This window comes from Festucalex cinctus, chromosome 6 (genome assembly GCF_051991245.1).
Source record: "Festucalex cinctus isolate MCC-2025b chromosome 6, RoL_Fcin_1.0, whole genome shotgun sequence".
NCBI classification, from domain to species: domain Eukaryota; kingdom Metazoa; phylum Chordata; class Actinopteri; order Syngnathiformes; family Syngnathidae; genus Festucalex; species Festucalex cinctus.
Genome location: NC_135416.1, coordinates 18,484,569 through 18,512,535, shown reverse-complemented (window position 1 = coordinate 18,512,535; position 27,967 = coordinate 18,484,569). Strand labels below are relative to the sequence as shown.

At 37.9% G+C, this 27,967-nt stretch overlaps 1 protein-coding gene across 2 annotated transcripts; it reads left to right on the top strand.

Annotated features, from left to right (window-relative positions):
* The first annotated feature begins 3,189 nt into the window (after positions 1-3,189).
* Positions 3,190-27,570, top strand: chrna6 (cholinergic receptor, nicotinic, alpha 6). Of its 2 annotated transcripts, none has more exons than XM_077524089.1 (8): positions 3,190-3,368; positions 13,424-13,563; positions 15,045-15,089; positions 16,318-16,427; positions 16,744-16,951; positions 21,201-21,803; positions 24,088-24,345; positions 25,472-27,570. In XM_077524089.1, the coding sequence occupies exons 1-8, from the start codon at positions 3,311-3,313 to the stop codon at positions 25,595-25,597; spliced, it is 1,548 nt and encodes a 515-aa protein (XP_077380215.1). In that variant the 5' UTR covers positions 3,190-3,310; the 3' UTR covers positions 25,598-27,570. The 2 variants fall into 2 exon arrangements, with proteins under 2 accessions (XP_077380215.1, XP_077380216.1); XM_077524090.1 differs by lacking the exon at positions 3,190-3,368 and adding an exon at positions 16,503-16,524.
* Positions 27,571-27,967: the final 397 nt, after the last annotated feature.

The following is a 27,967-nucleotide window of genomic DNA, read 5'->3' as shown; positions in this document are numbered from 1 at the left end:
TTTTCTCCGGAAAAACTTTAATGGTAGGTGAACTGAACACTCTGAATTGTCCCTATGTGAGATTGTGAGTGTGAATGGCATCTGTGTTTGCTCTGCGATTGTCTGGCAACTATTTCAGGGTGTACCCCGTACTGCCCGAAGACCACTAGGATAGGCTCCAGCATGCCTGCAACCGCCGTGAGATTGATGAGCGGTTCCAATAATGGATGGATGTATATCTTTAAATTAATAAATTCAATACATTTTATGAATGTCTACTTTTCTGCCTAACCTTTTTCAAACGAGCATTCTATGATTACGAAATAACCCCTTTGTAAATTCCAGGTTGATGTTTGCATGAAGTTCACAGAAGTGCCACTGACTATTTGAAGCCATTGAAATGCTCTAAAAATGTCAAACATTTAAGGCAGAACGGCTTGCCATTACGTTCAACAAAGCTATTTAAAGTTCCTGTGTTCATCTTTGTATTTTCGTTTTGTATTTCCGCTCCCATTTTCGTTGCCTGTAAATATAAGTCGGCTAACATCATGAACAGCTGTTCAACCACTCATTAGTGTAAATGTTATTCGGACTCCAATGTAGTTTGTTTGGTTTTGAAAGCTTCCTTATGTTTTGCACATGAACATCTTATACATAGTTAGACATTAATTCAGGAAGTTAGAGACCGTAGTTCAAACATTCATTTGCGAGTTAAAAAACAAACTAACAAAAAAATAAATAAATAAAAAATGGTGTACTGTAGTTATTTTTGTCATCTATTTTCTAACCAGTCATGGGAAGCATTTCAAACTAACTGAGCGAACTTGATGACCTTGATGACGTCAAACCAAGCATGGCAAATTGCAAGACAAAATTAAACTTAATCAGCCTGATCTGGAGGAGGGGGAATCAAACAGTCACCTGGGGAGAAAACATGAAAGCTTGACAGCAATGCGGAACCGAAACTTTGCTCTCAGTGGAGCAGTTTGTGCAAAACTGTCTTTGCTGAATCTTTAATTCCGTGATGCATTTTTTTTTTTGGCTGTGAGTTAAGCTTCATTTTTGAAGACATCGGAAGGTTCAAGCAGTAGCTGTTCGGGCCCTAATAAACATAAAATGGTACAAACAGGTAAAGAAAATAAATCGTCTTGATGAGACCAATTTATGCTGCAAAACACACTTGAGATGCAGTGCATCTGTGCACCATAGCAAACAGCAACCAAAATAAGCAAATTAGGAACCCTGGAACTACAATAATAATCATTTTTTTTTTTTTTTTTTTTAAATAAATACCACCCCTCCCCAAGTAGCCTAATACATGAGGAACACTACACTATTGTATTTACACGTCAATATAGCCTGTGTGCATTTTGGAGCGGGGTGTCGGGATGACTCGTGGAAGACCATCGTAATCCTTACTCATCTTCAAGTTTCATATTTCATAGCTTATTTTTTGTTCATGTTATCCAATTTAAAAGAGCATAAGTGAAAATATGTAGTGATATTTGCGACGTATGCAGGCAGACGGTTCATTTTTGACGCATCGTAGAAGCGGCATCTCCGGCGTCGCATGAAATAGACATCGACAAGCGGTCAAAACATTACATTAGTATTTACAATACAATATTACATTAGTCTACATTACATACAAGGCACTGGCACATGTCACAACTTTTAATGGGCTCTTTGCACAAATCTACTGCTTCCTGAACTCAACAACATTCCTTCATTTCCTGTCTTTCATGAGTGGACAAGCTGATTAATCCAGGTGTGCCTGATCTCACTAACTACAACGACATTGGCCAGACACACCTGGATTAATCAGTTTGTCCACTCATGAAATACAGGAAACAAAGGTGTGGTATTCAGTTCAGGAAGTAGTCGAGCTGTGCAAAGAGCCCATTCCCGACTCAGTTTGAGTGAACGAGTAAGTGACAGCCTGTCGGTTGCTCCGTGGGGGCATTGCTGGCTGCTCCCCCGCTAGAGTTCGACATGGTTTAGTGTGTGAATGTTGTAATTTGAATTAAAATTAGTGTTGTTCCGATACCATTTTTTTGGCCCCCGATACCAATTCCGATACCCAGCTTAGGCAGTATCGGCCGATACCATACCGATACCTACGTTTTTTTTTTTCCCCTCAACATGAAAAAGCTGTCCTACCATTGGTTCAGAGCATTCAAGGGCCAATACGATATCTTAGATTGGCATGCAGTGAACATGTCACATATAAGTGAATGTCGTGCACGAGCAAGACACAAGATGCTGCATCCAAAATCCTATATTCATGTTGGAATTAATGGTATCGGCATGTTACTTGTGAGTACTCACCGACACCGATACCACTGTTTTAATGCATTATCGGCATCGGACAACACTAACTAAAAGTATAAATCAATTAATTAAGAAAAAGATAATGTAGAATATCTCTGCTTGGATTAAAATTCGCCGGTATTCGGGCAGATGACAACAGCTTCTGCCCCATAAGGTAGGATGACTTCTGTTCACTTTCGTGCTGAATGGTGTATTTCGACTTATTTTTTTTTTTGGTTGCTATGTCCATCCATCCATCCATTAGCAGATCCGCGTATATCCTCACAACATTTATATAAATCATTTGTGAATTACGTTTGAGGTTAGGAAATTTGTGTTGTTTTTAAACAGTTGTGCAAGAAGGCTAAAAAACAGGCTAGGCTAAAAAAACAACAACCTCCCCCCAGTTACGAGGTATACTGTCTCATAATTGCTTATTTTCATGCACTTCTATTACAATTTAGACTTTTATGCATCTTGGAAATGAAACTAGAGACCTTAAGGAGGGTATTTGTGGAGAAATCTTAAAATGGACAAATAAAGTCCAACTGTCTCATATCGTCCATCTCTCTAGATTGAGCCTGTCGACTTTTGCCGGAGCGGGTCACATATATAAGAAAATGGATGGATGGTTATACTCACTTTTATCTAATGAATGTGACAAAATGAATTTTAAGTGCATTGAATTTTTCCATACAGAATGAACTATTTGTAAACTATTGCTATGCTATGGTTCCTCTCGGTTCATATTAAGGTGTTCTTTTTTTCTTGTATGTGTGTGCGTGCGTGGAGCGAGTCGCATGGATGCAGCAGACGCAAGGAGGAGGAGGAGGAGGAGGCGGGACGAGCTCAGTCAAGTTTGGATCAGAAAGGAGGGACCCGGCAAATCCACACTGACGCTCCTGGATGAGAGACGCAAGCACAGTGCCACTTCTCAAACCACATCCAACTCAACCAATTCCTTCAGAAAGGTGAAGGACAACGGCATAAAAACAACAACAACAACAAAGTCAGATGAGAGATGCATCCAGCTGCAAAATGGACTTGGCTGCTGCTTCTGGGAGGTTTGGTGACACAAGGTAAGTCGGATTTGCTACTTGTCCCAGTGCATGAGAAACCAACAGAGTTAGAGATGACCCCACGGCATGACTTTTCTGTAAGTCGCAAGAAGTCGGGAAAAAGGTTAATATAGTCCACTAAAGTGCAGTATAGTGCATGTATGAGCGTAAGTAGCCAATTAGTGATTTCCAAGCTGTAGACAATCATGATTCTTTTTTGGAGCGAGAGGTTGATAATTGATGATAACTAGGCCGTCAAAATGAAATGCACAGAAGGCAAATGAATTTTGATGAATGCAAATGTTGTTTTGGAGCCGTGCGACGTGATTTCAGGAAAGCACATCCAGATTACAGGATCTAATTCCCTCTTTGAAACTAATGAGGGACGGTAGTTTTGTTCCAATGACCTTCTTCTCTTGTTTTGGAATTTATGTTTTGATGGTGCCGGTTTAAGGCAGCACGGTGGAGTTGTGGTTAGCCTATCTACCTCACAATCAGGAGGTTCTGGGTTCAAATCTTGGCTTTTGTGGGTTTTTGTATCTGCCTTTGGTCCTAGTCTAGCCCGTTTGCGACCCTCAAGAAGACAGGCACTATAAAAAATTAATTATAGAATCCATTACAGTTTTGAAAATCAATTTTAATGTAATCTTGTGACTCCGTCACTACACCTTAAACTAATTGGGAGTAAATCAACAGCCCCTCTCTCTGGTGGTCACACACAGCCTCAATTGCATCAACACTAAATATTTCATTCTTGACAATCAATGAATCCATGATTATGTCCATGCATAAGTAAATGATGGATGGTTTTGAAAAACAGCAGTCTCTTGTGGTTGAACTGTAGAAGTGAAGTGAGGAAAAAGTGAGAGGGGAGGCTTTATTTACCTGTGTCCTTTACTGAGGCAGCATCTGATATGGAACTATTCTGTGGAACATGAAGAGGGTTTTTATGTGGCGGCATTTCAAAGCATTAATGCAAACATTTGGTTGCAAGGGCATTTGATATGTTATCAAGTATCTCACCTATGCAAATACAAATAAAGCTTACTTACATACTTACTATGCCATGTGGCACGTGAACATTTTATTAAATTAAAAAGCCTCTGCACATAACTCTTTATTCTTTGTAGACCCCGTAGGATGGAAGATGTGTATTTATTTTTTTCTCCATCAACAGCACACTTCCATTACAGTAGTTTTCATAAATAATTGATTGATTTTATTTATTAAGGGGGGGGGGGCCTCTTCAAAAGCTACCGGTTCATATGTGAAGAAGTACTTGTCCCCTTTGTTAAATCATGACCTAACTGTGGGTAATCACATTGTTGGGAAAGCTGAGATTTTTCTTTCTTACAGACTACAACCAAGACTTGATTTCTTCCAGAGACACTCAGTCAAAAAATCACTTAAATAGAACCTGCTTACCAAAATGTAGTTGGCTACGAGATCTTAAAAAGCTGCAACAAAATGCCATGATCCAGTTGTTTGCGACTCATGGAGGCATGTTTGAAACGTAATTAATTGCCTTTCGCTGCTTTAACCTGATGACCTCATTTGTTGTTTTGGGTCATCATCTTGCTGCATACTGTAGGATTTTGATTGCACATTTTTTTTAAACTGACAGATGCATGTTCTGTAGACTTGTGACTTCATTTTGCTGCGTCCAGCACGTTTTTCATCAATGACGATTCATGAGCCTATCCCAGAACAAGCCATGCGAGACCAAGCTATGATATTCCCTCTCCTGAGTCCTCAGTCAATAAAACTTTTTCCCAGATTTTTTTTGTCGTTTTTTTTTTTTTTGTTTTGACAATTGTTTTCCTTAATCCATCCATGTCTGTTAGTCCATCTGCATTCCAATTGCTACTGGCCAGTGTTTGTGCAGTGGTTCTTCTTTCAGTTGACCAATTGTTTGTTGCCTCATCATATACATCTCCTGAGATCTCATCTTATCTACACCAACACATCAGCAAAACACAAATGAAATCAAATCTGAAACTGTGACATTATTAATAAATGTGAGTAGACATTAAGTGTTATGTTAGTTTAATAGGACCCAATTGGACAACATGTTCGTCGCTTGTTCCTATACTCATGTGGCGGGTTCAAACAAAAAGGTGCTATCTTCCAAATGTTGTTTCAAGTCAAGTCAAGTTATCTTTAAAGCTGATGTCTTCATTTTTTGTTCCATATTTAGCTTTTGATGTGTACAGCAAAAATAAATAAATTGGCCTTATGTTCCAATACTTTTGAAGTGGAGTATATGGCCCAAAGATAGTGAAAATTATTATAAAAGCATTGGATTTTTGTTTTTTAAACATAAAAGGGGATCAATTTCCAATAAACATTTCTAAGAAAAATGGGGATTCCCACTTAAAAAAAAAAAAAAAAATCTTATTCAAAAAAAAAATATCTTATTCAAAAAAAAAAATGTGAATCTGCAGGTGCCAAAATGTGAATATATGGGGGTCCATTGTATAAGGAAAGTATACCCCCCGTAACTCCAGGGACATCGTTAGCAGCATTATTGCTAAGTCACTTTGTATGGAGACTGGAATGCGGCTTTTTGTACATGCGTTTGATTGTTTTTGTCACAGTTGGGGGTTTGCTGTGGTGGAGTGCAGACAAAAAGCGGGAATGGTGAAGCAAGAGTGCAGTCGGGTATCGTCAATAAAATCTATTTATTTCAACACACTCAAACAAAAGCTACTGGTGCAAAAACAACAACTATAATAAAGTCAAAAACATTTGGCGAACGCCTTTGCAACCTTAAACGAACCCTGACGAAAAACCAACATTCGCTATGTTCACAAACATTTGTAAGCCGCTCAGTGAGAGACCACCTTAAATTTTGTGTAAAGCAGTGTGGTGGTTTTGTCTTTTGATTTTTAAAGCCAAAAGATACTTGCCATTTTTCTTCCACATTAAAAGAATGCACAACAGAATAAATGCTATGTTAGAGCCATCGAGTCAACTCTGATTTCTACTCTGCCAATAGGGTGATCCATTTTTATTTACACAGTTCAGTGTCAAAGGAAGATGGTTTTGGACAAAATGAAAACTACACCCTGGATTGGTCGCCACTCAATCACAGACAGACGTCATTTCACACTCACATTAACAGAGTGAGAATTAAATTTGTCAGGATAATCTCTCAGGGCATTCTAGTGAAACGAAAGCTTATATTTGATTTTAAATATCATATACATACAGTACAAAGGTTCTAAAAAGTGGCTCTTCAAATTTGTCATTTCAAGTCCACTTTAGTTTTAATGCATGCATACAAGGCCGTGTTTCTCTACACTGTTTAAATGCATGACTGACGAGCCAGTCAGTGAACTGTGCAACACAACAATTGGTATGGCATGTGTGCGTGTTTCTGTGTGTATTTGTGTGCTAACAAGGATTATATCACCAGATCATTTATAGAGCAGAACACAGAACAGAAGGGGCATTGCGAAGCAAGTGACTCAGACAAATGTGTTGAAAATACCTCATAAAAAGCTGTTATTATTTTCGCAACCCCCCCCCCCCCTTCTTTTTTTTTTTTTTTTTTTCAACAATTTGTTTAACTTGGATTCTATGACATTTTCCAACCCAATATTGCTTTATTCCCCGCAAAATTCACATTATGAAGACTGGGTCGAATGTTATAAGGCATTGCTATCCAAACTGCGGCACACTATCCAATTTTTTTAGGCCTGTGGCATATACTAAAAATAACTTTTGATGTGGCCCATTATTCATAAAAAAACAAAAAACAAAAAAATGGAAAAAATCACCACCACACATTAACAGAAGCCCAGAAGTGTAGACTGAGAAAGTGTTAATGTGTGCACATCCTGTATTTATATAGTGCATTTTGCTGCGTGAAAACGGTAGACCGTGCCTTTAATTCCAATTGTAACCACCTGACATCCTTAATTGTAAATTTTGATAAAAATAAAAATAATAATAATAATAATAATAATTTTGGCAAGACTGTTCCTCAAAGGAAATTTGTACGATTTCTTTTTCACCTGCTCCTGGTGAAAGCATAACAAAAATTAATTTGTGAGTTTGTTAGAGATGGGTGAGAAGACTTTAACTGTGAACTGTAAATACATTAGTGTAACCCTGCTTGACACAATGTTGTCCTATCCCACCGGTAAAGTTGTTATCTGTCACACTGCATTTATCTGAAAGATTGAAAGTTGACACATTCAACGTATTTGCAGTAATTCAACTTTCTCTCTCTTATTTGAAAGCCTCGGTTTGCTCAAGAGAGAACGAAGCCTAAAAGGCTTTCACACAGCAAGGACTCATCTCCTTCATCAGTGCGTGTCTCTCCTCCCTGGCTTCCTTTTCCTCCTGTTCCCTTCCCATCATCCCCCTGAATGACACCCATCCGGAGCCATTTTTCTTCTCACGATCCAAGTTGACCTCCAATCCTCAATGCTTGGCTGCGTTAAATATCCCTCATGAGATCCACACTTCAAGAAACTTGTGCTCCAAGTTTTGACAGCTTCGGCACATTATGTTGAATAATTCATATTGTGCATTTTAGGACATAAAATGAACATCCTTTGCACTTCAGGACATCTTCTATTCTCCTCTCTGTGATATTTTAACATAATCTGCCTTATTTCCTTTTGTAATTGTGTTTTGCAATAGACAAAAAGCGTCAGCTTGTATGCCATGTGTTTGTTCAGTAAGCAAACAGGGCATCACAGATGCTTTCAACTAATTCCAATGTAAGCCCTGCTGGCATTTTGAGATGTACCAGATAATATCACGGCAAGGGCGGAGAAAATGTAGCTATGAGCCCCATTATTCAGCCAGAAGAGGAAATTGACTGTTTTCACGCAGGTGTTTTATCGCAAAAGATGTATTTATAGATTTGTAGGCTTATGTATTATCATAAAGCCACAGTCATTTAACAGTGACATTCACTGGACATTTTATTGGGATTCACTGAGAGATTAGCTCCAATGGAGGCTCTGTATATAAAAAAATGTTGCCAATAATATCATAAAATAAGTTAAACCTCCTTAAAGTAAAACCCAAACAGCATTGAGAAGGTAGGTATGATACTATATCAGTTTTATTAGATGTCATGACATTGCGACAACCGTGGTCAACAACATGCTTAGCAGTCACACTCAGTCATTTGGGAGTCTGACTGTTTCAAAGTGGTGGAAACAATCAGGAAGTGTAAACGAGAAAAGAACATGCAAATACAGATCAGTGAACCATATACATCAGATGAGCAACTGTGCTGTGAAAATGCACTCCCTTCTGTTCTGTCCAGGAGTTTTTCTTTTCATGAAAAGCAAAAATACATTGGAAATTATTGTTAATAGATTATATCAGCATTAATAAATTATGCATATCATTTACTGTAAGTGACTAATGCTTGTATTCATTAATTAATTTGTATGAACAGGCCATTCATTTTTGATAAGTTTATTTATTTGTTTCATGTTCTTTTAAAACAATATGCATTAAATGCATTAAATAGTGCTTGTAAATACAAGTAGCTGGCTCCTTTAAAAATAAAAAATAAAAAAAATAAGTTGACAACAGCATTATACATCCGTTGCTTACAACTGGTTTATGTTTTGCCTAAACTATTTCATGTTTTATTTGGCCAAATTCACTTTTACATATGTTTCCAATGATCTTTAGCTTCCATCAGGAGATCTGTAGGTGCATCTGCCCGCATGTCAAAGGGTAATATGCCCGAACCACCGAACAACCACATTCCCACCAAGCACATTGAGGCTTGCATCAGTATAAAAACCAGGATGGGGCAGTTTTTACGCTTGATGTAGCTGTGCTGCCCATAGAGCCATTCAGTTTGATTGGCCACGTTTTATGGACTAATAATTAACAACACGGTGAGCGATGGTGATTGTGAAATTGCCTCTCTTAAGATGCAAGCAGGCAGAGCTTGCATCTCATTTTCTGTCAGAATGAAGTATGGAATGGTTCTCAGTGTGAAAAGCAAACCGTGTCAAACGCGTGCCTGATCAAAGAGCTGCTTTAGTCAGTTCTGTCATTGTAATTTGACTAAATGAAGCAACACAGCGGTTCAGTTTAACATCAAGTCTGAATGTAATTACCCGGCGTACACCTGTCCTATTCTATTGGCTCAAACTTCTATCAACTTTTTTGTTGTATGACTTCAAGGTTTACCTAAAGCAGATCGCCTCCTTACATAACATTTTAATGTAACCTTTGTAATAAATGTAGTGTATAGTGCTCACATTCTGTACAGACAATTCAGTAAAATAAATAAATAAATAAATAAATAAATAAAAATACTCAACTTACTATCAAATACTTAAATAGACTTAAAGACGAAAATAACTTTTTTTTTTTAATGAACTTTTATAGTACCGAGAAGAAGGGAAAGAAAAGCCAGCAAAAAACATGTAGTTTTGGCTAGCATTGTGAATGGACTAACAACAAACAAACAAACAAACAAACAAACACCCCTTATTTCTGTTTTTTATGTTGGTTCAAGACACAACATACTCTTGGAGCTGACAAATAAAACAATCTTCCTTAATAAGACCATATAGGAAATATCGAGCTTCTTTCTTTTGCATCATTAAAATAATGGTTTTCCATCATATAAGGCTTCAAGATCTCAATCAATCAACCAATCAATCATGAGCTTACGCTGTTGTTGACCTTACCTTTCTATTCCCTTCACAACTTGTGTGCACTGTGTCAGCAGGACAAATACTGTATTTGTTTTCAAATGTAAAAGTGAAAGGTTGTCATAAAAATCAGTACTATCAAGTAAAATACAGATATCTGAAAAGCTTAAAACCCCTTCAGAACCATAGATGATTGCAGTCGACATGAAATATTTGCATGTCGAAACCAATAAAACGCATAATTTGGATGATGTCAACACTTATGGTTCGTAATTGGATCTTAACTAACTAAGATTGTAAGTTTACAACACGTTACAGCCATATTATCCTGGCGTCCACGATAACAACTACAAACACAAGATAACCCCCCTCCAAAAAAAATAAAAAATCCATGGTGTTCTTAGGTGGGGAAAGAGTCCAAAGCAGAGAGAGAGAGAGAGAAATAAATAAATAATAATAATAATAATAATAATAATAATAATAATAATAATAAGCATTTTTGCCCAACAGAAAAAAATGCGGGTCTGAAGGGGCTACGTATGTTAATATCCGACTTCAAACCTTTTAACTAAGAAGACTCACCAGAAGTGTTAGGTGGAGCTGATGAGAATTTTACAAGAAGCAAAAACGCACAAAGGAAATACTTACAGAAAATTGGTGCTAATAAAATTACAATTTAAAAATACACAATCAGACATTAAACTGATAGTTTGTATTACATTTATACTACATTGAACTTTTAAACTTTAGTCAAATAAGAATTAAAGTCCTTGTTAAAAGGAGTTTCTGGAGACAATTTCATTGGAATTGTGTGAGTCTTTTAGAAGCAATTCATTTCATGTTTTCCGAAATAGTAGACCTCTATTTCACACCATTTCATATCTTTTAGGTCTTACTTTCCTGTTCATTTTTTGTTGCTTTCTCACTCTCATTCTGCATCCTTTGTTTCCCCCTTGCTGATGTATATAGAATATTGATCAAGATATTAATAGGAAGGGAAAGACGGTGAGGTTTTTGCTTTTAGTGTGGTTTCACTGAGCAAAGGGGTTGTAGGAGGTAGAGTGGGGAGACAACAGATTTGCTCGCTTTTATGACTCATTTGTTTAAAACAGCACACTGTGTGGGGAAACGGTCTACTTATTTCATTGTTGATGTTCATTTGATACCTGGTGTATATTTGACTGCAAATTGTTACGCATCATGTTCAGCTGGTGCAGTTGATAAAGCATTGCTCTTTCATTCATTGTCTCATATTGGTTTATTCACCATCTTAGATTTTGACTGCTTTAAACTCATTTTTACTTATACCCAGAAACATTATACTCACAATTATATTTCTTATGCTGTATTTGCACGACACACCTAATGCTAAAACTGCAATATTGCTACTTATGGGTATCTTGTCACTGTTTAACCTACAGTGTTATTTCATTCATTCATCTTTTACTGCTTGGTTTTTGACCACTTGATGGTGCCACATTGTAAATGAATCCTGTCAGTACTACGCATACATGTGTCGGCACAGTTGACTGAAAATGTTGATGCTTCATGGGGCTTCATCTCACCATCACTCGTTTCAAGACATGACGTGAAACAAGACGATCTGACAAAGGAGTAGGGTAGACTTATAGTGTCAGAAGTCTCAAACTCCAGTCCCCGAGGGCCGCAGTCCTGCATGTTTTAGAGGTTTCTCTCCTCAAACACACCTGATTCATCAGCAAGCTCTGCAGGAACCTAATAATGATCCTCATTATATGATTCAGCTGTTCATGTTCTTGCTGTGATTTGCATTTTCCCCCCAGATACTCACCTTATATATTAATAAAAAAATAAATAAAAAATCATGTTACATTAATTGAATACTTACTGTGTGTACTGTAGTGCAGAGGCCTCAAACACCATTCCTCGAGGGCCGCAGTCCTGCATGTTTTGGATGCTCAACTCTTCCAATGAACCTGATTCAAATGATCAGCTCAAATGATCTGGAACATTATGAGGAGCTGATCATTTGAATCAGGTATGATCGATCGTATGTTGGAGGAGGGAAAACATTTAAGACATGCAGGATTGCGGCCCTAGAGGAACTGAGTTTGTGACCTATGTTTTCAGACACAGAATATGTAGCATATTAGAACAGACATTATTACATAATAACATTTAATATTTGGTGTCATAACCCTTATTTGCAATAATTGCATCAAACCTGTGACCTATTGACTTCACCTGGCTGTTGCACTCTATATTTCAAATGCTTCCAGGCCTTTACTGCAGCCTTTTTCAGTTCTTGTTTGTTTCTGGGGGTTTCTCCCATCCGTCTCCTCTTCAGGAGGTAAAATGCATGTTCTATTAGGTTAAGGTCATGTGATTAATTTGGTCAGTCTAACACCTTCCACTCTCCCCGCTGATGAAGTCCCCAAGTTGTGTTGGCAGTTTGTTTTTGGTTAATGTTTTGTTGCACGATGAGGCTTCTCCCAATTATTTTGGATGTTTTTTTCTGTAATTTGCCACACAACATGGTTTTGTAGACGTTAACCTTTATTCTGCTGCTACCATCATGAGCTATATATAGCGCAATAAAGATTAGCGAGTCAGTTCCAGAAGCAGCCATGCAAGCCCAAGCCATGACGTTAGTTCCACCGTGGTTCACAGATCAGCACTTTTCATGAACTCGCAACAAAAACGATAACTTACCATTTCGTCAACTTCCCCTTGGCTGACTCTCCCTCACCCATGAACACTGACTGACATGAACTGATGCCAGTGAGACCTGCAGTTCTTTGCATGTCACTCTGCCACAGTTTTGTGACTTTTTCCAAGTCATGATAAACTATATTTTTTTATTTACTTGAGTTGTCTTTGTGAGATTAAAACTGACTTGATGATCTGACATATGTAAGTGTGGAAAAAAAAAAAAAAATATATATATATATATATATATATAAAGACATCATTAATAGGAAGATTTATGGTGGCAATTTTTTCAAACTCGGTTCAGTGGATGAGTTGTTAAGGCGCCGTCAATGAGGGGCTCCTATGTAGAAATCCAGATGAATAAAGAAGCTCATTTAATTGTTAATGCAAATCACATTGATTTAGGCAAATGAGCAAAATCAGCATAGGCTGAATCATTTGATATCCAAAGTAAAGTAGAAACAGCAGAGTTAAACCTCTGAAGATTTGAGAATAAAACGTATGATGTGAAGACCCTCCGGTAGTTGATCAACATCAATTCCAATCTAGACATCTTTTTCCATGTCTTGAGGTGATTACGTTCACTTGAATGGTTCCTGTGATGTCTGTCCGTGATGATGTTGCTCATTTGCACCCCCTCAAGTCTCCTTTCCATATTCAGACACACTTTGATGAAGCACAGTTTCAAGTACACCTGCTCTTGGCTTGCCTCTCTCTCTCTTCTCGTTGCACCCTCAGGCTGCCTTGCGTCGAAAGCAGAAGACCGCCTCTTCAGAAAACTTTTCAGGAGGTACAACCAGTTCATCAGACCGGTGGAGAACGTCTCAGACCCTGTCACGGTGGAGTTTGAAGTCTCCATCTCACAGCTGGTCAAAGTTGTAAGCTAAACTCACGGTCAAAAGGGTTGCACTTATGGTATGGCATGTCAAATCATAGAGAAGGTCTCACATTTTTCAACACTTGATGCCTCTTTGCAATGTAGAACATTTGACTCTGTGATCTATCTCCCTCGGGTAGTGGTAATTACCTTGGAAATGTGAAAGATAAGCTGTAGGGGAAATACCGCAGTAGTAGTAAATAGTTTTGTTTTTTTTTTGGGTTGGTGCAATTTCACAGATTCAGATGTAACAGCTCTTCACATAAAACACATGCATGAAGTCTAAAACATTGCAAAATATCCCTTGGAGGAGTCATCTATTCGTCTCTGAGAGGAAAGTCTCAGATAAGGGGAAAGAAAATTGCCTGCTGAGGCATTTTCAGACTTGACTGATATGTAGCTTTATCTCTCCAAGGTTACAATACGCTGAAGGGGAGTTAATAGACTTGTAAGCAAAGATGCTCTGAGTATGTTTGGGAATCTTCCTCAAAACAGGCTGACTGGAATAAATTGTCTCATTTTGTGTTAGTGTATAAATTGTCCTCATCTAAACTGCCACCTGTATCATGTAAGGAATGAAACAACTTCCTATAAATAGACTAAGTGCAATTTCTGGACAAATTGCATGGGAATGCTCAAAGCTGAATGCTAATAGCTGAATGCTAAGATTTGAATTAATGTGGAATGCTTATGAAGTAAATTGAGAGATAAATTGTGAAATTATGACCTCCTGGTTATGGGACAATGCACTTTATCAACTGTGCCACCGAGCAGTGTAAGACACTTGGTAATGATGATGTTATATGTATGGAAGTGGGCGTGGAAGTGATACTTAGAAAAAGTTCAAGGTATGTCCCATTGAAAATGAATGGGGAAAAGTTGATATTACAACTTAAATTGTGCAAATACTGTAAGTAACGTGGAATCAGATGATATATACCCCGGGAGATGTGAATTTTTGAAGCTAGTTGAAATTTGAACAGTGTAAATTGGAAGTATTATGTGGGAGTTCCTACATGGCAAAAAAGTGTGGAGAATAAAAATCACAACATATGTGGGAATGCTCCAGCATTCCCACAACTATGTGCATTATAATCTCACTCAACAAATAATGTTTTATTCTTTGTATAAAATTAATTTATTAAAGAATAGAATCTTCAAATTTTGAATTAGTTTTAGGTTGACACATTCAATATAAATTAATTTTTTTTATTACATAAAATATTTATGTAGTCATGTTATATATGTGAAGGATTTATTTTGCCAATGTAAACTGCTTTAGATCAAGGATAGGGAGCTCCAAAAGATAATAAAATAAATAAATAAATACATAAATAAATAAATAACTATTGGATTAGAAATGTATTAATATGAAATAATTTATCATTGACCCACTTTCCCCTTTTAAAGCCATTATGCAATATTGAAGTCACTTTAAATAAAGCTACAAACAAGGTCACATCTTTCTGTGCTTCTCTGCAGGATGAGGTCAATCAGATCATGGAAACAAATTTGTGGCTCAGGCATGTAAGTATGCGCACACGCACACTCACACACATCGTTGGCTAAGATCGTTATAGCATTTTCCCTTGTGGACCAGCACATTAAAACCTGGACTGTCAAGATTTGTGTGGTACAAGACACACTTGTTAAACATGTGCTTCCCATTTTACTGTATGTCACGTATGACATCTCTGCAACCACATATGCTGACCTCATGACTTCACGCTGCCACTTGCTCATTCAATCACCATTTTCGCATATGTGCATTAAATGCTTCCGATAAGAGCCTAATTAAAGCAATACATTAGACTCATTATTTTTAACTGAGTACGCGTCTGTTTGATGTTGATATCATTCAACAGAACTGTTGCTGTGATCAATTGCACTACTTAAAATGCATTAAAATTGTCTGTGGAGGTTGCTATTGTTTGTAGTGTCTCATCTGTCTATTTTTAAGACTATAATTAAAGTGCATTGACACCAATGCAGCAACTCTATGTTTAGATGTATTCAGCTCATTCTATTGAAACATTACTGTCACGCTAATGTTTCATAATCCCTGTCAAATGTTGTTAATTGCATGACGTTCTTTCACACCCCCCTTGCTAGTGATGTATTTTGATGATACATGTCAAGTATACGAGCAGATTTGAAGCACTTGTCAGTGCGGCATCATGTGGCATTTGATAAACAATAAGGCATCCAGCTCACCCTACCAGGAATTTCATCTCCAGCTCAACATAATCCCAGATAAATGGAAAAGGCATTGTAGCATGAAGTGGTTAATTAAACGGCTCTCAGGTTGTTACTGGGCATTAATCCGCCTTGCTAATGAAAAGACTTCATCTTGAATGGCATGCAAATGGCCAAGACTAATGGATCCACGGCTCACGAAATGTTACCTGCAGGTATGTTGACAGAATAGCAAGTGATTCCTCTCTTTCTGATAAGCTCCTCTTCTTTATTGACATTTTTCTCTGATCGTACAGTACCTGGTAAATGTTATTTGTCACAATCAAGCAGGCATTCAATGCATTTAAACTCCACCGTACAATTATTTGTTTCTTCCTTTCATAGTTGTTTTCTGAAAGAAGAAACAACACAGTAAAACCTCAAAAGATTATGCACAATATGAATATGTAATTTAAGTTTTTCGTAGCATATACAGGGTGGTGTCTTGAGGGACCTGCACAGCCTGCGGCTTTGACAGCAAAAACAAACTGATCATCAACCTCTTTTGTTGTTTTTCCAGATTTGGAATGATTACAAGTTGCGATGGATGCCCGATGAGTTTGATGGAATTGAGTTCATTCGAATCCCATCAAACAAGATCTGGCGACCCGACATTGTTCTCTACAACAAGTGAGTGTTAAGTGCAAATTTACTTAATATTGATATATATATATATTTTTATGCCTAACCTATTTTCTTCTCTAGAGTTCTATTGTTGGTCCGAATGGTGAGAATGAAATCTTTAAATCCTAACGGCTTCTTCTTTTTTCCTCATCACCCATTTTATCTTCCCTGGCTTGTGTTCTCATTTCCTCCTTCAATATTTCACGTCACCCTTTAACCTGTGCGCTCTTTTCAAATCCACATACTCTTAAAACATGTCTTTCATTCCCACGTCAATGCTGATGTTGACACGCATACGCATACACATGCACTTCATATACAGTGCTGTCGGGGATTTCCTGGTGGAGGATAAAACCAAGGCACTGCTGAAGTTTGATGGTACCATTACCTGGATTCCTCCCGCAATTTTCAAATCCTCCTGCCCTATGGACATCACTTACTTCCCCTTCGACTATCAGAACTGCTCCATGAAGTTTGGCTCATGGACGTATGACAAAGCCAAGATTGACCTGGTACTTATTGGATCGAAGGTCAGTGTTGGCGATGATGTTTGAGTTTACAGAATTGAAATTTTCTTGAATGAAGCATGTGGACACCCATCTAATTAAATGGTGAATGCTTTCAAGCATTGACTTCACAAACATGAAGTAAGAAATAATTTTGTTGAGCAAATACAACTTGGAATTTGATTGGCAACATCCTGCTTGTCATATCATAAAAGACTAATCAGTTTGACAAAAATGAAAACTACATTGTGTTCGGTTGACAAGCATCCAGACTCTATAGCAGAAGCTAGCATTCAATTCCCTGTTTTTTTAAAACTGCTTTGATGGCATCCATGTCCATTGAAGGCTATGTTCACACTGTAGGGCATGATATCTCATTCAGAATTTTTCTTAAATCTAGGGCTCTTTTTCTTTTTTTTTTAATTGAATAATCATTATTGAATAGATTTTCCTTTTTTTCGAGCCCGATATTGATTCATAAAACCATGAATTGATTAATGTAATATCGTTTTTTTTCCCCATAAATTCATAATAGAGTTTTAATGGCCCCTTTTTGTATCTTTAAATTTACTGTTCACATAAATTTACAATTATTTTCTTAAATGTATGCACTTTAAGACAATTCGGAATCTTTTTTAATGTATATCTACAATTATTGATTTAATTCACATGAAAAGATTTCCATCCATCCTTACTGATGTCAATGTTTGTGTTACACACAAGGATGAGATGAAAATATTTTCATAATTCTAAATCAGTAATTGTAGATAGAATTTAAAAATTCTGAATTGAATGATTAACAATATGTGTTACTTGAATTAATAAATTAAATCATTTAACCATTTACTGCCTCCACAAAATTTTGTTTGTAATTTAATGTTTGTGGAATTTTTTTTTTATCATGTCCTTGATATTAAAGAAGAATTGATGTTCCAGAATTAAGCAATCTCGGATTGAATTGAATTGAATACAAAAAAATAAATAAATAAAATCGAACTAAAGTCTTGTGAATCAAAATCGTATCGATTGAAAAAATTAGAATACCTAGCCCTACTTAAATCCAATCTTTTTCATTTACAAAAACAAATGTGACTTCTACTGTGAATGGAATGTTTCTGTGAAGTGAAGTTTCTGTGCATGACGTTACTTGGCACAGTTATGTGTCGGTCTCCATCCTGGCACATTTGTGGCAATTTCAATGAGTTGATCACACTATTAGTAGCAACAAAAAATGCGATCAGAATAAAAAAAAAAAAAACAACAACAACAACAACAACAACAAAACATGACCATTTAATAACATTTTCAAGAGACTAGTATAGACTAGTATCGCAATGATGAGCGTCACCTTCAAGACACATGCATTATTTTTTTGGCTAATTTGGTAAAATATTATTATTCATATGAACCCTGTTGACCTAAAAAAAATTATCTTTGTCTTGGTTTCTTCTCAAAGCCTTTTAGGCAGCAGGAGCATGGTGCCTAAGGAACATTAAGAAATTTTACTTTTGTTGGAAATTTGTAACAAAAAGCCTTTAAAATTATGCTATAACCACTTCGTAAGACAGGTTTTTACATCTCATACATGATATATTCATATACAGCACATTCAATGGCATCTGGCACATTGGAGAGGTGTTCTCTTCATGGATAATAACTAGGGGTGTCACGATTCGCCAACTCCACGATTCGATTTAAATTTCGATTTTGGGGTCACGATTCGATTTTTTTTTCGATTTTTTTTTTTTTTTTTTTTTCCCGCTCCCCCACTTTATAACACAGAGGCATATGCTTCTGTAGGCTAAGGCTAGTCTATGATCATTGGTTCTATTCATTGTACAGTAAATCTTATTTCAAAAGATCGGCTACATATAGGTGATGCAATTTCCATATTATTTTTGTGTAAATTTATGTAATATATGATAATTGACATTAGGCAGGAATGATCAAATTCAAAGAATTTATTTACAATATAAAGTTAACCGTCTTGTTCTTACTGAAGTGTAAAATAAAAAATAAAAAAACAAAAACAAAAAGTCACAGTGGGTGCCTGCCATCTATTGACTGTTTTTGGTTACAACAGTGTGCTGTGCGTTCCTCTTAAAATAATGTGCAATGTGCAACAACAACAAAAAATATATTGTATCCAAAGTCATGGAACAAATACAGCCTGAACAAACTATATCCCAACATTTACAGTTGCTGGGCATACTGTAGCGTGGTTCAAGTACACTAATTAAATGTTTGAATCCAGCGTTTTCCAAGGCTGCAGGTCTGCTGCTATAAATAGACCTATGGATCTGGCGTTTCGCGCGAGCTGAAGTGTGTGGAAGTTTCACTGTAAATGAGGATGAAATAGTTGGTTGGACCGTTGTTTTCCCACTTCTAGTTGAATTTGATAAATCTAAATCTTTGTGATGCCTGCGTAAATGTCCCGTCATGTTTGTCGTGTTTCCCGTTGTTACGGCTGGCGGCTCGGGCCCGCCGCCGGCTCCGCTCCCCTAGTATGTATGTGTGTGTTTGTGTCGGCTGGTGCCCGTATAATGGTACTTCAGTTTGAATGCGCCAGCGCGACACTCTGATTGGAGGACTGTGCCAGCGCGACACTCCGATTGGACGACTGTGCCAGCGCGACACTCCGATTGGACGACTGTGCCAGCGCGACGCTATTGTGTATCCGTGTATTATACCCCTATTGGTTATTGTTGTTTCTCCTCCGTTCTGTCAGTTCTGTCAAATGCGGTTATTATTTGTTCACCTTCCACTTTCACTCCCTTGTCAAACCCCTGCCTGAAATTTCAATTAAAACTACTCAGATGTTAAAGTCGACCCGTGTTTATCTACTCTATATTTTCTGTTATTGTGTTACTTCCCTTCCCCTTGACGAGCCGGGCGTAACACCGTGGCCGAGTACAGTACGCGCACATAGCATATCTTGCAACTGTGGTCTTTTTATCGACAACGTGAACGTTGTCGACATAACTCACCGGGAACGCAAAATGTTTCCAAACTGGTGACGAGAGAAGCGGGAGCGGCTTGAAGCACCATTGCTGTGTCTGTCCGCGCTTGCCATCATGACTGCAGGAGAAGTCAGCTAACAAGTGCCGTTAGCTAGTAGCTGAATGGCTGCGTCTCATTTGCTTTCCTGGGAGGTGGCGGTGGCGGCGGTGGCGGCGGGCGCGGGGGGGGGGGGGGGGGGGGGGCTTCGAATCGTGTGTCCTCTCTCTATTTCGATGCTCGAAATCGTGACGTAATTTCGATCGATTTCGATAAAAAATCGAAATCGTGACACCCTTAATAATAACAACCTGGTCAACTCTTTGTGAAGGAGATGTGTTGCACTGCATAAGGCAATTGCTGGTCACATCAGACCCTGTTTTTTGTTTTTTGTTTTGTTTATTTGCGAAGTGATATATTTGTTACGATTTGTAGGTGGAGTGAGATGTGGATCCAAATTGAGGAGACTGATCAGACAACGGAAATAAGTACCACATGGTGATTTATTAACAAGTGGGCAGGAAAACCAAAACTTCGAATAGATAGAACTGGACGTGACAGAACTGGACTTGACGTGACGGAACTGGACTTGACTTGACGTGACGGAACTGGACTTGACTTGAGTGACGTGACAGAATGTGACGTGACAGAACTTGACTTGACATGACAGAACGTGATGTGACAGAAGTGAACTTGACTAGACAGAACTTGATGTGACAGAACTGGACTTGACTTGACAGAACTGGACTTGACTGGACTGGACTGGACTCAACTTGACTTGACTTGACTTGACTTGACTTGACTTGACTTGACTTGACTTGACGTTACACACAGCATGACCCACGTAATACACTCACACTGACTGGACAAACACAACAGACAAAATACACCAACACTAATGACCTAAAGAGACACACCTGGGGGGAAAACAAGTGGCTGAGGGCACTGATTGGTCAACACACTGGGAAGGAAAGACACACTCAGATGGATGTGGTTGGACATAACGAGACAAGGGAAGAAATCAGGAATACATGAAATAAACCCCAACCACAGACAAACACACCCAAAAAAACACCAAAAGAAAACAAAATCCCAACCCCACAAAACCAAAACATGACAATATTTAATTTGCCATTTTCAATAAAGAATGCATGCACCCTCATAGCAAAGTTTAGGCATAAATGGCAGGACTCGGAAAACATATTACTGGGTGCAGATCCAAATTCAGATCTATCTTAATTGGTTGTCCAACTGCAGCTTTGTATCCATCATTCAGGTCAACCTGAAAGACTTCTGGGAGAGCGGTGAGTGGGAGATCATTGACGCTCCCGGCTACAAGCACGACATCAAGTACAACTGCTGCGAGGAAATCTACCCGGACATCACTTACTCCTTCTACATCCGTCGACTGCCACTCTTCTACACCATCAACCTCATCATCCCCTGCCTCCTCATCTCTTTCCTCACAGTGCTGGTTTTCTATCTCCCGTCCGACTGTGGAGAGAAGGTCACGCTCTGTATCTCCGTCCTGCTCTCCCTCACTGTATTTCTACTCGTTATCACCGAGACCATCCCCTCCACATCTCTGGTCATCCCGCTGATTGGAGAGTATCTGCTCTTCACCATGATCTTCGTCACGCTCAGCATTGTCATTACGGTGTTCGTGTTGAACGTGCACTACCGCACCCCCATGACGCACACCATGCCCGGATGGGTGCGCTCGGTGTTTCTCAAAGTGCTGCCGAGGATTATGTTGATGCGGAGACCGACTGATGAAGACAGCAAGGCTGGAGGGTTGGAGAACAGTGGGGAGGCAGGAGGAGCTGGAGGGGGAGGAGGAGGCGGAGGAACCAAGAAGAGGAAGAATAACTTGACGCAGGTAAGAGTTCCTTCATGCTTTTGTGGATAAATGTGAGTGTCATGTCACAATGTGTCGAACAGATGTGCCTCTACGGTGGCCCTGAAGTGCAAAACGCAAAAACAAAAAACTGAACACGACTGCAAATCAAAAAATACAAACTGAATAAAAAAAAAAAAAACACACACAAAAACAAAATACCACAGCAAATCAAAAATCACACTAATTAAAAGGTAACAAACACAAGTCAGAAAACAACAACAACAAAAAAACAAAAACAAAAAAAACACACCAAAAAAACCTCACAAAAAACAACAAAAGAAATCCCAAACAAATCCAAGAACACAGACACAAAAACCGGAACAAAACAATAAAAAGGTTACTGCAAACACAAAATTAAATAGCGCAAACACAAAACGAACCACGACATTTTCCTAACGGAAGGAGCTGGTAGGTAGGGGGGAGGGCAGGAGGAATCATGGAACAGCCATTCTCAAGCTGCAACTTTCATTCAATCATTCGTTCATTCGTGAATATGGTTCCTCCTGCCCACCCCAATAGGAAAATGTTGCGGTTGTTCCTGTTTGCTAACCTTTTTGTTGTTTTGTTCGGTTTTTGTCTTTGTGGGGTTTTTTTTTTATTTGTAATTGTGAGTACATTTTGTTGATGGTTTTTGTATTTTGTGTTTGTTTTTTATTTTTGCTAGCGATTGCTTTTTGTTGTTTTGTTTCATATTTTGTGTTTGTGTTTTTTACGTGTTTGCGATTACCTTTTTGTTTTTTGCTCCTTTTGCGTTTGTGATAACATTTCCGTTTGTGGGATTTTTGATTTGCTATGGTGTTTTGTTTTTGTTTTGTTTTTTTATTTGGTTTGTGGTTTGGATTTGCACCTGTATCAGTTTTTTGTTTTTGAGTTTTGCACTTCAGGGCCACCATCTACCTCAACAAAATGGAGGTACTAAACTAAAGTGAGCTACGTTCAAGGAAATTACTGTGATCTTTTATAGTGACTGATGTTTGTGTTTTTATTTTATTTTCTGACATAAGCACAATACTGAACCACACATATATCAAATTTTAGTTTTAATTTATGATTCATCAAAATGCCAGCATGGTGAGAACTTGTTTAGCACATATACCTTACAGACGAGTAGCACGTCTGTTCAAACCTAAATTCGAACCTTCTGTGTCGAGTTTGGGTACGTTCACCCCGTTGCTTGTGTGGTTTTTCTCCTGGCACTTATTTCCACATTCCAAAATCATGCACGTTACCTTAACTGAAGACTCATATTGTCATACGTGTGATTGTGAGTGTGAATGGTTATTTGTTGATTTGCATGTATCCCATATGGTTCTCAACGTCAAGGATGGGCTGCAGCCCACCCACGAACCTTTAGGAAGACAAGTGGTAGCCCTCTAGTAGATATATAGATGAATTTTACATTCCTACATAATGTTTAATCAGTATGTACAATTTGTGATGCACATTTGTGCTCCAATTACCCAAAACAAAAACAAAACAAACAGCAACAACACTCTGGCTACACTCGTAAAACTGGTAGTCACTCAAATTGTGTGAAATAGCTAACCCGGGGCTGGAAGCAAAAGAGATGAAGCCGGTAAACTGTCCAAAATGGCGACCAGCTTCAGCTCTTCAGCCTGTCCAAATCCAATCCTCAAACCCCATCTGCTGGGTCAAAAATAATGAATGCAACCTTGCGATTGAAATAATGTTCTGTGTGTAATAATAAATAAATAAGAATAAAGGGCAAACAAAGTTAAGTTTCTTCCTGTCGGCAACAAAGTTAATAAGTTAATAAGAATGTGAAGTTGATTTGCATCCCCATCTATATCAAGACATATATTTGTTTGTTAAATTGTTACACAGACTTCAGGTAGATGTGAAATAATGTCATAAATTTGATTTATCTCTGATGTGGGAGCCACCTTCGAAGAGCTCTGTGGTGCATGCAGCGGTAAAGCAGTTAACGTATCCAAACCATCAATAATTTTTGTCGGCATTTGCTCTTGGAACTGCACACTCCAGCTGAGCGTTTGATAGCATGCTGGCTTACATAAGTTATTCTTCAGTCTCCGCGCGGTGCTGTAAAATACAACATTAATCACATACCGGCTTGTTATCGATTTTGTTGTTGGCTTAATGTACACAATTTATTTCTCTTCACAGTAAAAAGTTACCCAGAGGACAAGCCTTCATTAGCCAGATTGTTAAAGAAGTTTCTTTTTGAGCTGAATCTCAGGTGATTGTCAAATGAGTGAACTTTGTTTTAATTTTTACTCTCCAGCAGGTGGGAGGAGGTTCCCTAAATTGTCTGGAGTTTGGGGACATGGAAGGCTGCAGTGGGAAAAAATGCTCTTGCCCTTGCCAGCATGAGAAGGAAAGTCCTGAATCGACAACAAGTGTAAAGACGGCACGTCAGCTGAGTCCACAGAGCATCAATTCAGTGGTGGCCTTCTCCGTCGTGTCACCCGAGATTAAGCAAGCCATCGAGAGCGTCGAGTACATCGCCGAGAATATGAGGAGCAGAAACAGAGCCAAAGAGGTCAGTTGTTGTCCTAAGTGACATCTGTCATGTCAGTTGAGATTTCATGGCAGTACTTAAAATTAGTGAAATGACAATTCTAGTTGAAAATGAAACTCGAAAGAGGAAACCAATAAGGATGTAACGATATGGGCAATATCGTGATATTGTGATATTAAAACTGCCACAATATCATCATCATGTTCACGCTATTTAAAAGGAACACATCTGTTAAAAAAGGCAGGTTATTTCCATTTGTGCAATTCTAGCACCCTCTAGTGGTTAGTTTATTAGTTCAATTTAATTTTCATTAGGGATGTTTTGGCCTTCTATGTTTAAAATCTATGCTAATGGTCAGATGAAGGGGAACCTAATTTGCTTGTGAAGCGATCAATGTGTGTTTGCATTAGCAAGGGAGTGCCTCAATATTGTTATTAGAGATTGTAGGTGCTTTATATGCATTGCTATTATGTACAAAAGCACAATATTGTGCATTTTTTTTTGTATGAGCTCTTTTTTTTTTTTTTTTTTTTTTTTTTTTTACAATATAGTGATCTTTTTTGAATCTTGCCTACCTCCTCAGTCCCACAATATCATGATAATTATCATATCGTGACCTTCATATCGTGATATCGTATCGTGATGTTTGGATATCGTTACATCCCTAGAAATCAATGCTGAATGTTACAGGTCAATTTTTTCTTTTTTTCCCCTCACTGTGTCATGTACCTGATATTTTCATGAAAACTAAATCTAATAGGAAATACATAATTCCAGTGTTTGGACACGTGATAAAATCCTGCAGTGTTATATGGATAATATGTATGGCACACAAAACCCATAAATAATGTATGAATGCAAAAACACACGTTGGAGAGCTGTGCTTGATCTCAGAAGACAAGTGTTGCAGATTAAACTCCCAAAACACAATAATATTATTTAGAGCCACTAGAATTTAATCGTTTTCCCTACTCACTCTTTCAGATAAAAATACAGCAGCTAGAAATTCCTCATAGGGGAATAAACCTCTCGTATGCAAAATATGATTCATCATAACAACTGTGCCAGAGCACTTCCTGTTGATTTTCATTTTTAAATCCTTGACTGAAATCTTGTCTGTCAATTTTGCCCCTTCTCTCACTCACAGGTGGAAGATGACTGGAAGTACGTTGCCATGGTGATTGACAGGATCTTCCTATGGGTCTTTGTGACCGTGTGTGTCCTGGGGACCGTGGGCCTCTTCTTCCAACCACTTTTTGGATTTGTCTCATAACCCCCTCACCAGTCAGGGTTTACTGCTACCCTGATTGGACCCTTCTGAACAAATGACCCAGTTCATGACGAAAAAAACAAACTCAAAAAGCACTCGTTAATTGGCTCGTTTTGTGTTTTTCCTTTCGCAGAGAGCAGCACAGATTTTTAATGCCTTAATTTTCTGCCTATTAACGCTGCATATTATATTATCCTATTACCCCTAAATTGATACCATGGTATAAGAAGACAGCATCATAACAGTTTTATAAATACCGGTAGTTTCTAAACAAGACAAATATTCAGTTATAAAATCTCCAAATCATTAATGAAGCGGCCAATATGTGGCTTGCTGTGGCAATTGCTGTCCTTCTGCACCATTCTACTTTCGACTACTACATTCTACTTTCAAAACTACTTGTGTGGTCACTTGCGACCATTTACTTGGTAAAAGAGCATCTTATTGAAGAGTGTAAGATAAATGAGATGTAGAATTGCTTATGAAAAATGCTACTGACCAGGGCAAAGCACTAGGGCTAAGTATTTTATACACGTTTTAGGCCGTGCGCATGTTTTATAATACTTCAAATCACTAGTCTCTACTGGCAATCTTGATCATGTGCGTACTTTTAATTGTTTAGTTTTATTTTTTAACTTCTTTATTATATCAAACAGTTTACAATATTGTGTATATTGTTGCACATCACACGGAGACATATCACACACCTGTAGGCATGCAAGGAAATGCAAACCTTGCTACAATTCTTGAGCTATCAGATAGGTTTGGCGCCTTGCTGAAGCGCACCTCAACAGTAGTCAGGAAGCAGACTAGCATCTGTCCAACTATTTATTTTTGTCTGTCGAAGGATTTGATCCCTGGCCCTGGTTCCAAAAGTTCTTTTAGATGCCACACCACAAACGACACTAACTTGTTCATACATTTTACAACATTTTGTCCGTTAGTGGCCTTTTGCTACATCATGATTGAGTTCTTATGCTGACTCAGCTATACGATAGAAATGCTGGCGGGAGTCACATAGGAACACAGACTTCCTAACCAGATGTAGGACAAAAATGCTATTTGAAATATCGGCAAAATACATGCAAATGTGCAATATACGTGCTTTTGATATGTTACATTTTTGAGAACGACATTTTTAAATGCATGCATCCACTATCCTAACTCAATGGTAAAGGAACCAAACAACAAAATAATCACATAGTTTTTTTTTTCTATTACAAAGGGCTCTCTTGCACACTGTTTATCTTGCATATCATTCCAAATTTGGGGGAAAAAAAAGTCCTACTCACATTATAGTATAAAAGTAATTATAAGACCCAATGTAAGTGCAACTGAGACATGGCGGCCATCTAGTGGTGATTGGTGATATTACAACTTAAAACTACAGGTGACCCCAGAATATTATCCCCCCATTTTTCACATTTTGTCTTTTTACTGATTTTTCCAAGGGTTGAGGAACAAACTCATGACCTTCAGCTTGGGAGACTGTCACTGTACCACCTGAGCTATGCCACTCCTACTGCTTGCTTATATCCAAAAGGAGACCTCTTGGAGTTATGAAAATTCCAGCTGGAGCGATATACTAACACACAGTAGGAGCTGCGCGGCTCGGGGAGAAGATTGGCTGTCTTCCAACCTGAAGTTGTGGGCTTGTTCCTCAACCATTTTATTTATTTATTTATTTATTTATTTATTTATTTATTTATTTTACTATCTACCAAATGTAAATTTTACTCTGTAGATTGGGACCAAATTGACCCAGTTTAGTGTAAAAATTTATTCTACAGAATTTATTGTGTGCTGTAGACCCTTTCAATCATTTACAGAGTGCATGTTTACTTCTAACACTTATTTGCCAACTAAATGAAATGAAAACAAAATAATTAAAAAAAAATCTAGTAGAGCTAATTGTAGTGATAGACAGACATATAATAATAATAATAATAATAATAATAATAATAATAATAATAATAATAATAATAATTCAACAATGATGAAAACTACGGTACATGTGTTTATTTATTCCTTTTTTTTTTTTTTTTTTTTTTTTTTTTTTTTTTTTTTTTTTTTGAAGAGCTCAGAATTGTTCATTCGGTAGTCTTACCGATTCAACGTCTTGTCATCATTGCTCTTTTCCTTTTTTTTTTTTTTTTTTTTTTTTTTTTTTTTTTTTTTTTTTTTTTTTTTTTGTGTGTGTGTATGTGTGCGTGCGTTTGCGTGCGTGCGTTTGCGTGCGTGCGTGCGTTTGCGTGTGTGCGTTTGCGTGCGTTTGCGTGCGTGCGTGCAAATACGTATAAATTTATACTCATTCATTCACCTAAAACCTTATAAATATCCCATTACCCTTCGCCTTAACCAGGTACTTCAGAA

Bases quoted from the DNA above. Each gene is read 5' to 3' on its own strand.
- chrna6 (XM_077524089.1), top strand. From the start codon at position 3,311: ATGCATCCAGCTGCAAAATGGACTTGGCTGCTGCTTCTGGGAGGTTTG. The intron at 13,564-15,044 runs GTAAGCTAAACT...GCTTCTCTGCAG, and splicing joins TCTCACAGCTGGTCAAAGTT to GATGAGGTCAATCAGATCAT. The intron at 16,428-16,743 runs GTGAGTGTTAAG...CTTCATATACAG, and splicing joins GACATTGTTCTCTACAACAA to TGCTGTCGGGGATTTCCTGG.